General features: G+C 41.0%; 1 protein-coding gene across 2 annotated transcripts in view; it reads left to right on the top strand.

Annotated features, from left to right (window-relative positions):
• Positions 1–13,286, top strand: part of abcb4 (ATP-binding cassette, sub-family B (MDR/TAP), member 4) — a 123,587-nt gene that overhangs the window by 30,115 nt on the left and 80,186 nt on the right. For both annotated transcript variants that reach the window (XM_060824959.1, XM_060824957.1), the window contains exon 6: positions 627–818. In XM_060824959.1, the coding sequence (XP_060680942.1) occupies positions 627–818 (192 nt within the window). The remainder of the gene's footprint in view (positions 1–626; positions 819–13,286) is intronic.

Here is a 13,286-nt window from a genome sequence, read left to right as displayed (position 1 = left end):
CCAACTTTATACCTATGAAGACATACTAATTTCTTTACAATCTGATTGGTCAAGCTGATTGGTCAACACCATCAGATTTAAAATTAATTGGTCCTTGGTCTCCAAGTGTTTTTTTGGCTGAATTTAAACTGTTGTCTGATGTTTCAGTTCATGCACCTGCACTTTAACTCCTGCTCAAAATTCCATTTTAACTCTAAATCCTGAAAAGAACATCGTCTTTTAAAGTGATAATGCAATGCTTTACAATTTTACCATTTTTACCACGATAATAGCCTTAGCAAAAGATACAGGTCAAGGATTTTTACCATTGCTACCTGAGTAGTAACTTAGCCATTTCTCTGACCCTTTGAATAAGCTGCCCAATTTCCATTCATGAATTTATGGGCAAATTCTACAAAAAGGTGGTCAGTTATTCTGTGCCCATCAATATCCCACCCAGGCAACAAAGTTGAAAATTTCCAACAGGGGTGAGGTTGGTCATAATGATTGCAAAGTTATTGGTAATGCAAGTTAAAGAGGAATGAAATTACTAGCAATTACTCAACTATTTGAAGTGCTATTTATTGACTACATACTGAAAGCATGCTTCACTTTCAACAGAATTCTTATCTTTTCCTGACTTGCAGATTTTCCTATTACTACGTGGGCTTAGGGGCAGCTGTTCTGGTTGCTGCCTATATCCAAGTTTCCTTCTGGTCATTAACTGCAGCAAGACAGACACAAAAGATAAGAAAGACTTTTTTTCATTCATTGTTACGGCAGGAAATAGGATGGTTTGATGTAATTCAGATTGGCGAACTCAACACCCGGCTAACAGAGTAAGTGATCACAAATGCAGTCTTTAATACTCTGGTACCTAACTAAATATGTATGTGCTTTTATTTGACTCACTCTGCCATTAATGTACTCACAGAACTTTAGTTTCTCTTGTAGATTAATTTCAATTATTATTTTAATTAGTCAAATTTTTTGATTTACCATGATGCTTTAGTGCTGATGAGTGGAATTCTCTCCTTTTAAAGTAAAAAATAGGATTATACTACGGTCGCTTGTAAATGTAGCATTTTGATTCAGATTAAGGCCTTCCTGTTTTCGTCCAACATTACCTTTTGGTCAAAAGTCAAAAAGACACACTCCCCGCCCCCCCCCCCCCCGATCCATTTGTGTTAGATTTCTCATTGTGACTGAGGCTTATTTTGGGATACCAAATAAACAAGGACAGTTCTGGTCACCACACTACCAAAAGGAGGTGGATGCTTTGGAGAGGTTACAGAAAAGGTTTACCAGGATATCGCTTGGTCATGGGGGTTTTAACTATGAAGGTTGGATAGTCTGGGTTTGTTTTCACTGGATTGCAGGTGGTTGAGGGTGACCTGATAGAGGTTTTTAAAAATTGTGAATGGCATGGATAGAGTGGAAAGTATGAGGCTTTTTTCCCAGGATGGAGGGGTCATTTACTAGTGGACACAGGTTCAATGTGGAGAGGGGAGGATGTTTAAAAGAGATGTGCGGAGATCCAAGATGGCGGCGACTCAGCAAGTCTGAGTTTACAGTGCTCTTCCCAAAACCTGGGTAAAGTGAGTTACTCACCCCCACCACACTTACCAAACCACCCAAAAAAATTTTCTAACCTTAATTAGCTGCTTACTATTATATTTAAGCAGTTTAATATTAAGTGGATAATGAGTAAACCAAAGGGATCCCGCAGCTCTCAGAAAACAAAGACCCCTCCCCCACCCTCCTCTCCTCCTCCGGCTGCAGCTGATGTAAAAACAGGCCTTGAACAGATGATTGCCAGGCTGGAAACGACACTCGTCAATTTCATCGCAGAATCCAGACAGAGATGGAACTCATTCGAAGAAAAGTTACAGAAACACAGCCAGGCTCTCGAGGAATTACAGGGCCGAGTGAAGGGGGCGGAGCTAAAGGCCACGACCTCCGAGGCTGCAGCACAAACAGCTGCAGAACAGGTGAGAGCTCTGGAGCAGAGAGTCCGGGCCTTTGAAATCTACATGGATGACCTGGATAATAGAAATCGGAGAAAGAATATCCGTCTTCTGGGCCTCCCTGAACAAGAAGGGAAAGGACAGTTAGCAGTATTTCTGGAGCGATGGCTGCCCCAGCTTTTAAACCTGGGGGCTGAAACTGACCGGGTAAGGGTGGAGTGGGCCTACCGGGTCGCAGTACGCGGATCTGGCCCAAACCAGCGCCTACGCCCGGTCCTGTTCCGGCTGCAGAGTTATAGGGAGAGGCAGATACTCCTGGATGCCTCCAGAAATCTTGGAAAGGATCCTAAAGCCATGATCCATGAAGGATCCAAGATTATGTTATTTCAGGACTTCTCCCCGGCTTTGGCACGAAGGAGGAAGGCGTTTGATGAGGTGAAGAAATGTCTAAGGAACTTAAATATTCAATACACCTTACGCTACCCAGCGACGTTACGCTTTACCCACGAAGGATCCGAGTATAATTTTAGATCACCAGAAGAGGCTAAGGAACTTTTAGACTCGTTTAAATAAATCGTAAGAGACAATTTATGTTGGCTTGCCTCTTCCACACTCCATGGGGAGAAGTGGATACTTTACTCTACTTTACTTTTGCTTCTGGGAGCAGGGTTGTCTTCCCTTGCTATTTTATGTTATTATACTTAACTGTAATCTGTTGGAGTTGTAATTTTATAGTTATGTGTGTTTGTACGTGGCATTGATGCTATCAGATATACTCAGGTATGGGTGGGGAGGGGTGGGGGTGCGGCGCTCACTGTTAACTCTAGCTCGGTATTATATCTAAATCCTATTAAGGAGCGCCCGGGTCAAGGGTGGGACACTGTTTGGGAGAGGATATGGTGGACCTTTAGAAAGGAAGTAAGGCCCCCTGAGAACAAGGGGGAGGATCTCCATTCAAACATGTTTTTTTTTGTTCTTATTGTTTGGAAATAGTTTCCTTTTTATTATACTGTTATGAGTGTATTAGAGAACATTTTCTCTTGTTTGAAGGATGTAAGTGACTCAACTATACACTCTGGATAATTGTGGATTAGATTAGTAGTTAACTGAGTTTCATTGTTTTTCTTTCTCTTTAGTGTCATTCCTTTGAATTTTGATGATTATATATTTAAGATCTATTTTTATATTAATGTTTGTGCTTGAAAGTTCTGTTTATTTTTGTAAATCTGTCAAAATATTAAATTTCTAATAAAAATATCTTTTAAAAAAAAAGAGATGTGCGAGGCAAGTTTTTCACATGGGGTGGTGAGTGCATGGTACACCCTGCTAGAAGAGGTGGTGAAAGCAGACACAAAAGCAGCATTCAAGAAACACCTGGATGAATAGGAAGGGAATAGAGGGATACAGATCCTGTAAGTGAAGACAGATTTTTTAGTGTGGGAGGGCAAAATGTGTTGGCACAGGTTTTGAGGGCTGAAAGGCCTGTTCCTGCGCTGTCTTGTTCTTTGTTCTAACTGGATTGAGATAAAATTTTGGTTTTACCAGCTAGTATGTAAAAGAATCTTCATTCATTCTGCTAGACTGTATGAAGATTTTATTGGTTCATGTAATTCTGTAATTGTGACGCTTTTCTTAATTTCTTTCCTCTTTCTGGTCTCCCGCCTTGCCAAGTTAAATATTTTGATTTCTAATATTTTAAAATATTATTGAAAATGACCCTGTACTCCAGTTGCCTGCCATCTCAACACACCACAATGTTCCCTGCCAACATCTCTGCCTTGGGTTTGCCACAGTGCTCCACTGCCAGTCCCCACACACTAGGCCTTGTCATCACAGTCTGCAGTCACAAACAACCCATTGTCAGCCACTAATAGTCCCCATTAGCAACTATTCATTCTACCAGGCTGACCTTTACCCATTGTATTGTCTGCCCAACTGTTTCTCTCTCTCTGGGCTCCATCTCCACCTGTCGTTTACTCCTTCCACCTTTTCCCCACCCCATCCTCAGCATATATATGAACCTTTTCCTGACTACAATCAGTTCTGAAGAAAGGTAACTGAAACATTAACTCTGCTTTCTCTTCACAGATGAAGCCAGATCTGCTGAGTTTTTCCAGCAATTTCTGTGGTTTTTTTGTGTAAATATTTTGCATTTCTGCTGTACTATTGCTCTTTTTTTCTAAATAACTGTGTATTCCAGTCAGGTCTGTTTCCTATATCAGTACTGTTTCTCAGTTAAAAATGTTTGGGGAACATAAACATGAAAAGGTCAGTATGCACATCAAGCACATTTCCTCTACAGTTCAAGAATATTTGGTTTTGTTTGGGCTTCTTCTCAAATAAATTAAACTCTCAAGGAATTATGGTCAAGTTTCCCCACATTCTGAAATGTTTACCACATTTTTATAATTTAACCTTGTTCTGTTGTACCTGAAGATCTGCTTTAGCAGATTAATCTCAGCAGTATTCTTGTATACATTTGAGGGTCCTTAAGATTTGACTTTCTCAAACTATTAATTATTAGAAATTGGTCTTTGTTTTGATGGTGGGAAACTGTGCACCCATACTGAGCAAGCAGCATCCTTAAGGGTCTGTATAGATTTCTCTATTTTAGAATTTTTAATATGATGGTGAAATACCACTTCCTGCTTGAGTCCCATTAACATGTTAACATTGTGTCTCAAAGGCTATTTTATCAACCAGGTCTATATTTAAGTGGAAACTTCATTTTCATCATAAATATTTATCCAACATTTAAAGACAGTAAACAACTTTGCATCTTCTAACCTCAAGACACAGTTGAGGTTTGTTAACTTAAATGCGTCTCCTAGCTCTGCACTCAAATACAAAACATGCAAAAACAAACAGGAAAATACCAGCTGATCCAGCACACCTCTCCATTACAATCAAGTTTCAATTTGTGCACATCTTAAACCCCATTGCTCTTCACCACCCACACATCAGCCCTGAAATCACCTGAGACAGTCAAGAAAATGTAAACTAATAGGCTGGGACAGTTTTCTTTGATCCGAAGGTGATCAAATGACTTGGGGAGACTAAGATGATTGGGGGCATAGATGCAATACTTAAGTCCCTTCTAAGTGTAGGCATGCGTCAAGTAGGAACCATTTTGAACATGTCCATTGAATCTATGCTCACTGCAAGCAACTGGTTTCATAATCCTGATTCTCTATAAAAAGAAGTGACTCCTAATATCTAATCTAGTTCTATGCTTACATACTATTATTTATAAATGTATTGAATGATTATTTTGCTTCAGTATGCACCAAAACTATATTAGAATAAAAGACCAGAATTTGGGCAACATACTTCACATCTCCAGGAGAAGAAAATTAAATCTACTTGATTTTAATGCCTTTTAGTTTTATACATGCTAAAAGAGGTACTAGAGGCATTATGGTGTAAATGTAATAATTATTGATAATTGATTTAGTCTCAGAAGACTGGAGAAAAATAAATAAATAAACACAGCTAATAATATTCCTATACAAAGAAAAGGAGATAAAACAAGTTCAGGGAAGTACAAATGATAGAATCATATTCAAGGATGTAATAAAATCAAAACTCACAGCTAAAAATATAGTTAAGAACAGTCACATGGATTTGTGAGGAGAAGGTCATGGTTAAAGTTTACTGAATTCTTTGAAGAAGCAATAGAAAGAGTAGACCACAGTAATGTAGTAGACCAATAAGATACATCACAGCACACTCATGACAAGGATGGCCAGGGGAAATGTGACAGCATGGTTAGCTAGTTGACTTAAACGAGAAAATAAAGAGCAAGGGTAAAGTAACTGCTCAGACTGTAAGGAAGTGAAAAATATCATTCTACAGGGATCTATGCAGGGATTGGTGTAGTTCATAATTTATATGGACTAAAGAGGTGAACTTCATTGGTGAGGTGAAGGTGGCTGTTCTTGTCATCAAAGCAGCATTTGACCAAATATTGCATTAAGAACCACCTTTGCCATTTGTTCTATATGTCCCTTACTCTCTCGTCTGTCTCTAGCCAACTAATCAACCTTATTCTTCCACTACCCCCGATCCCTTTTGTAACAGAATAAAATCAATCATGTTTCCAGTTTCACCTAAGACCCAATCTCTGATAGCCCTTTGTGAGTGCATGGATAGTGGTTTGGAGCTTGGCCTCTGAGCATAAGTGAGCATTAACTTCTAATGGCAGCTCTGTGACAGAGGTTGAGGTGGTTTTTATTCTAGACTGTAGGTGATACAGGTTAAATAGTTTCTGAAATAACTCCACAGGGGCCGATACCCTGTCATCAAGTCCCCCTTTATTTACATGTGGAGGGTCCTTGACAATGATCCAGCTCCCTCAGAGCCAGCTCTGAGTGTCAGGATGTCTGACACTGCTGTTTCTTTTTTTTCTTTTTTTCTCTTTTTTTGTTTTTTCTACCAAGTCACCCTTTAATTACATGTGCACGGTACTTGACACTAATTCAGCTCCCTCAGAGCCAGCTCTCAGAGTGAAAAAAAGCTCTGGCACTTCTATTTGTTTTTTTTCTCTCTTTTTTTCCTTGTTTTATGTGTGTGCAGGTGTGAGACACAGCGAGAGACACAAGGTGCATGAATCTTTATTCAATTTCCACTACCAGGAAGATAGGAAAACATCCGAGTGGCCAGTGAGACACTGCTGTTTCTAACTGTCAGCCAAGGCTCCCTGATTGGACTAGATTAACAGCCCCAATCAGGGAACTCATATTCCAAGAGGTCCACTTGACTGGCCTTGTTACAATCACAACAGTTTCCTGCTTGTCCTGTAATGTAGCTCAACTTCAGCGGGAATCTTCATGGATGTGAGATGGAATGTTGCAGCGAAGATGAAGAAGGGTATTGGTGCAATGACATAGGTCTTTGGTGGAAGATGGTGAAGGATTTCTGTGAGTAGCCAGATTTGAGAAGAGTGCTTCATAATACCTCCTGGTTGATCCTCTCCTTGGCCTTTCTGAGGTCAGAAAATGGCATTTATATTTGTCTTGCTATGAGGATCATGTCCATTTTTATTGAGTGTAGCTCAGGTTGACCCACTTTTTGCAGGGAGCTAGCAAAAGTCCAAGCATTTTCAAACAATGTGCCCATTAAGATTGTGCCCAGTGGCTGGGGGTCAATATTAGTGGCTGCTGACGGTCTCCTGGAGGAATGGCCCTGAAGGATCACCATTAGTCAACTGATTTAGAAAAAGTGAAAACAAACTTACCAGGCCTTCCCTCTCACTGTCTCCAAACTCAGATGGTCAGCTCCCACACCTTGTCCAATGTGGGCCTTTTGATTGCTGAGTACTACAATACCTCCCACTGGCCCTTTAGCACTGAGGGCCTAGTTACTGTCCCTGATTGGGCTGTGAGAGTCAGCTCTTTGGCCATCAATTGACGATCGAATTGAAGATAGTGGTGGGCATGATTAAAGGACGAGGTCCCATCACCTTGATTTAAAAACTCAGTTCAAATGTATCCCACTGTGACATCTCATCAGAATGAGGAGAAATGCAGAACTAGAAAAGCAAGAGGTTGTTTCCTGCAGTTTTCTCATTTTCTTCACTTTATATTGAGATGGAAGCTATCCTGTCATTTACACACCCAAAGAGATTTTTTTTTTGTTTATCCTTTTGTGAAATTTGGATGTTTATTGTCAGCATTTAGTGCTCATCCTGGATTACCCCTGAACAGAGTGGCTTTTTAGGCCATTTCAGAGGGAAGTGAATTATGATTATGATGATTATGAATCTGGAGTCACATGGTCAAACCAGGTCAGCACATTTGTTCCCTAAATGATGTCAGGGAACCACATAAGTGGTTTGAACAACTCATCATTGTTTCAAGGTCACCATTACCTTCAACATTTGCAATTCCAGATTTATTAATTGAATTTAATTTTAGCTAGCTGCTGTGGTAAGATATGAATCCGGGGCCTCTGAGATTCACATTTAAGGATGTTAGCACTGTCCTTGTCTTTCTTTGTCTGTCTCATCACTTCTCCTTTTTGGCTTTACAAGATAAAACTTTTTATCATTTGATCCATCCTGCCCTCGCTGGGATTTTGCAGATTTTCCTTTGTTTTTCCAAGCTCAAACGTAAATCCAAAAATATCTCCTGGAACAGTTTCAGTCACCTAAAGAGGTCATTGAAAGGAATTTTCCAGGTTTCTGTCCCATGATTGGCCTAGATTTTTTAGCTCCTCTCTCCCAGGAGAAGGCTTTCAGGTGAAGTGAGTATTTGATGACTAGGTTAATGGTTGATGCTCAGATTTTGAATGAGTATCAGAGTTCAACTTAGATGTTACGTTCTGAGGATATCATCATCTTCCTCTGCCTTTGTGCGTATTTCTTTATACAAGAGTCCTCTCCCTGTCCCACAGATCCCTTCATCCACCTGCAAGACACTCTCTCCACCTGGATCCCTCCCTCTGGCCTATGACCTGGACTCGACCTGTTCATTAAGAAGTGTAAACTTGACTGTGGTCACCTTAATTTCTCTGCCCCTTCCCCACATACACACACACACTGCCACCCCCAACCAACAACCCATTTGAACCTATCTTCTTCTGAACTCAATGCACTCCATACTCTCTGATCCAGTCCTGACTTCGTCATCAAGCCTGTGAACAAGGGTGGTGCTATTGTTATCTGGGGGTTGCTGACCTCTATATTGTGGGGGCTGAGCACCAGCTCTTGGCCACCTCCTCCAGTTTCTCCCTGGATCATGCCAAAAAAATGTTCTGGGGAAGGGCCCCTGTAGCTGAAAGGTTGACTCGGCTTTATCTCCTCAGATGCTGCCAGATCTGCTGAGTTTCTCCAGCACTTTGATTTTATTTGACCTTTAGGCAAGTTTAATTTAAAGTAGGAATTTACTTTTAACCTAGCCAGAGAAACAATAGCCAACCTGCTGGACATACAGAACAGACAACAAGACGGGGAACCTATCAACAAAGACTGCATACTCAAACTACTGGACCTGTGCCTCACAACACACTTCACATTCAACAACCAAATATATGAACAAATCAATGGCACACCCATGGGCTCACCCATCTCTGGACTCATAGCAGAAGCGGTAATACAAAGATTAGAACAAACAGTCTTACCGCAAATTCAACCCAAACTCTGGGTCAAACATGTAGATGATACCTTTGTAATCATTAAAAACACAGAAATAGAGAACACACACTGGATCATCAACACCACACTCACAGGAATCCGATTCACTAGAGAGGAAGAAAAGGACAACCAACTCCCATTCCTAGACGTGATGGTACAGAGAACATCAAACGGAGAATTCACCACAAAGGTATACAGGAAAGCCACACACACAAACCAAGTCCTAAACTACGAAAGCAACCACCCCAAAATACCACACAAAAGAAGTTGCATCAAGACATTGTTCAAAAGGGCCACAACACACTGCAGTACACCAGAACTGCAAAAAGAAGAAGAAGAACACCTATATAATGTATTCACCAAAAACGGATACCTGCGCAATTTCATCAATAGATGCCTAAGGGAAAGACAACGGAATGAGGACATGCCACAACCCAAAGGACTAGCCACACTACCATACATCAAGAACATTTCTGAACTGACAGCCAGACTACTGTGACCACTAGGACTCATAACAGCACACAAACCAACAGCCACTCTCAGTCAACAACTCACCAGGATGAAGGACCCGATACCCAGCATGAGCAAAACCAATGTAGTGTACAAAATCCCATGCAAGGACTGCACAAAACACTACATAGGACAAACAGGAAGACAGCTAACGGTCCGCATCCATGAACACCAACTAGCCACGAAACGACATGACCAGCTATCCTTAGTAACCACACACTCAGATGACAAGCAACATGAGTTTGACTGGGACAACACTACTATTATAGGACAAGCCAAACAGAGAACAGCCAGGGAATTCCCAGAGGCATGGCACTCATCCACAGATTCTATCAACAAACACATTGATCTGGACCCAATATATTGGTCACTGCAGTGGACAGCTGGAACTGACGACCGGAAGCAGCAGATTCAAACCACTACAAATGCCGGAGGAAACATCACAGAAGCAATTTACAGGAGGCTTCCAAGCACTGAGGATGTCACCTATACAGGGGACGAAACGTCTACAACACAACTTCCCAGCTCGGCGAACAGAACCACCACATTTACTTTTAACAGTACTAGTGTTGACAAGTGGCACTCTGGATTAGAACAGAATTACCTAGCATTGCTGACATGTGACTCCATACTCACAGCGCTGAGGATAGCTCTTTGAAATGACTGTGAAATGGCTGAGTGAGCTACACATGTTCGAGACCTGCTTATTCCCAATGGCGATTCCCAAAATAATATGCAATCAGGTGCATCTTGCTTTTAATTCGGACTTCATTGTTTTTGCGAGGGATTCTGGCAGCAGTACTGGGCTGAATGTGAGCTGTTCTGGTGGGATGGACTTTACTTGAAACATGGAATATAAAACAAACTGGGGCTGTAGAGAAGGCTTTAAACTAATTAGAGGTTGCTTTAGGAGAGGGGAAATGAAGACTTACAAAGCAAATGGATATGACAGCATTACAGGACAGTTACAATGATAGCCAGAGTGGGACAGGAGTACACAAAAACAGATAAATTGCAGTAAGTAGGACCAAAAAAGGGGGAAAAGGGGGTAAAAGTGCAAAATTGATCTCTTATTTGAATGCTAATAGTATTTATAAGAAAAAAATTAATGGTACGATACTGGCTAACTGGTATGATCTTATAGTCTATACGGGTACATAGTTACAAGGAAATCACAGTTGGGAACTAAATATTCAGGGGTGTGTGTCTTTTCAAAAGAACCTGCAAGAAGGGAAGGGTAATGGTGTAGCATTGTTGGTATGGGATGGAAGAGCTGCTCCTTTTTTTGAGATATTTTAGGTGCTGGAGATGATTTCCTTGAATTCCAGGAGCAGCAATTACTGTTTATTATGCTGTTGCATTGTTTTGGAACTTTGGGAAAGAAAAGTCAAAACAACAGCAGTTTAAAAGGGAGAAGAGCAGACAAAGGAAGCACATGGTGAGGACAGTGCAGGAGAATGAGAGAGAGAGAGAGAACCTGCACAGTTACCGCCTTTGCTGTTTGAATTCGTGTATCGCTGGACACCGGAATGCATCTGGGAAAATCAACAAACAGTGAAATTCACAACTAATCTTGGAGGAACTGTTGGGTGAAGTTCACAGCACAGAATCAGATAAGTTAATTGTTGTTTTAAGTCAGTCCAAGAGAAAGGCTGCAGTAGTGAGTACAGTGGATTATTTCTTCATTATATGTTTTTGGAAATAGGTTTCTTGATTAAACTTAAAATATAAGCCATAGCTATTAATTTAACCTGGGCAGTGTTTGTCGAGGAATAAGACGGTGTTATTTTCTGGGTCTGTAGATTGTGAAGGAGCAAAAATGGCCTTTGAAGTGATATGTACATCTTGTCAGATGTGAGAGTTTAAAGAGAGTTTAAGGGTTACTGTGGATTATATCTGCCATAAATGCTGTTGGATGCAAATCTTATCAGATCAAGTGGATCGGTTGGAGAGACAAATAGAAGCGATGAAGAATTTGCAACAGCTACAGTATGTGATGGATGGCAGTTATAGGAAGGGGAGAAAGTCTCAGATACAGTCACATAGATGGGTTAATTCCAGGAAGGGTAAGAGAGGTAGGCAGCTAGAGCAGGAGTCTTTACAAAAACGTGGCTCAGGGTTGGGCAGGACTGGCAGCTGAATGTTCCAGGATACAAATGCTACAGGAAGGATAGAAAGGGAGGCAAAAGAGGAGGGGGAGTGGCATTTTTGATAAGGGATAGCATTACAGCTGTGCTGAGGGAGGATATTCCCGGAAATAAATCCAGGGAAGATATTTGGGTGAAACTGAAAAATAAGAAAGGGATGATCACCTTATTGGGATTGTATTATAGACCCCCCAATAGTCAGAGGGAAATTGAGCAACAAACTTGTAAGGAGATTTCAGCTATCTGTAAGAATAATAGGGTGGTTATGGTAGGGAATTTTAACTTTCCAAACATCAACTGGGGCTGCCATAGCGTGAAAGGTTTAGAAGGAGGGGAACTTCTTAAGTGTATACAAGACAGTTTTCTGATTCAGTATATGGATGTAGCTACTAGAGAAGATGCAAAACTTGATCTACTCTTAGAAAATAAGGCAGGGCAGGTGACTGAGGGGTCAGTGGGGGAGCACTTTGGGGCAGTGACCATAATTCTATTCGTTTTAAAATAATGATGGAAAAGGATAGACCAGATCTAAAAGTTGAAGTTCTAAATTGGATAAAGGTATTAGGCAAGAACTTTCAAAAGCCGATTGGAGACAGATGTTCGCAGGTAAAGGGACGGCTGGAAAATGGGAAGTCTTCAGAAATGAGATAACAAGAATCCAGAGAAAGTATATTCCTGTCAGGGTGAAAGGGAAGGCTGGTAACTATAGGGAATGCTGGATGACTAAAGAAATTGAGGGTTTGGTTAAGAAAAAGAAGGAACCATGTGTCAGGTACAGACAGGATAGAACGTGTGAATCCTTAGAAGAGTATAAAGAAAGTAGGAGTATACTTAAGAGGGAGATCTGGAAGGCAAAACGGGGACATGAGATAACTTTGGCAAATAGAATTAAGAAGAATCCAAAGGGGTTTTACAAATATATTAAGGACAAAAGGGTAACCAGGGAGAGAATAGGGCCCTATTCTCAAAGATCAGCAAGGCTTCCTTTGTGTGGACCCACAGAAAATGGGGGAGATACTAAATGAATATTTTGCATCTGTATTTACTATGGAAAAGGATATGGAAGATATAGACTATAGGGAAATAGATGGTGACATTTTGCAAAATATCCCGATTACAGAGGAGGAAGTGCTGGATGTTTTGAAACGGTTAAAGGTGGATAAATCCCCAGGACTGATTAGGTGTACCGGGAAGGCTGTGGGAAGCTAGACAAGTGATTGCTGGGCCTCTTGCTGAGATATTTGTATCATCGATAGTCACAGGTGAGGTGCCGGAAGACTGATAAATGATTTGGATGCGAGCATAAGAGGTCCAGTTAGTAAGCTTGCAGATGACACCAAAATTGGAGATGTAGTGGACAGTGAAGAGGGTTACCTCAGATTACAACAGGATCTTGACCACGTGGGCCAATGGTCTGAGAAGTGGCAGATGGAGTTTAATTCAGATAAATACGAGGTGCTGAATTTTGGGAAAGCAAATCTTAGCAGGACTTATACACTTAATGGTAAGGTCCTAGGGAGTTTTGCTGAACAAAGAGACCTTGGAGTGCAG

Source organism: Hemiscyllium ocellatum, chromosome 5 (assembly GCF_020745735.1).
Source record: "Hemiscyllium ocellatum isolate sHemOce1 chromosome 5, sHemOce1.pat.X.cur, whole genome shotgun sequence".
NCBI lineage: Eukaryota > Metazoa > Chordata > Chondrichthyes > Orectolobiformes > Hemiscylliidae > Hemiscyllium > Hemiscyllium ocellatum.
The sequence above is the reverse complement of the archived record's forward strand: the minus strand, read 5'-3'. Positions and strand labels throughout refer to the sequence as shown.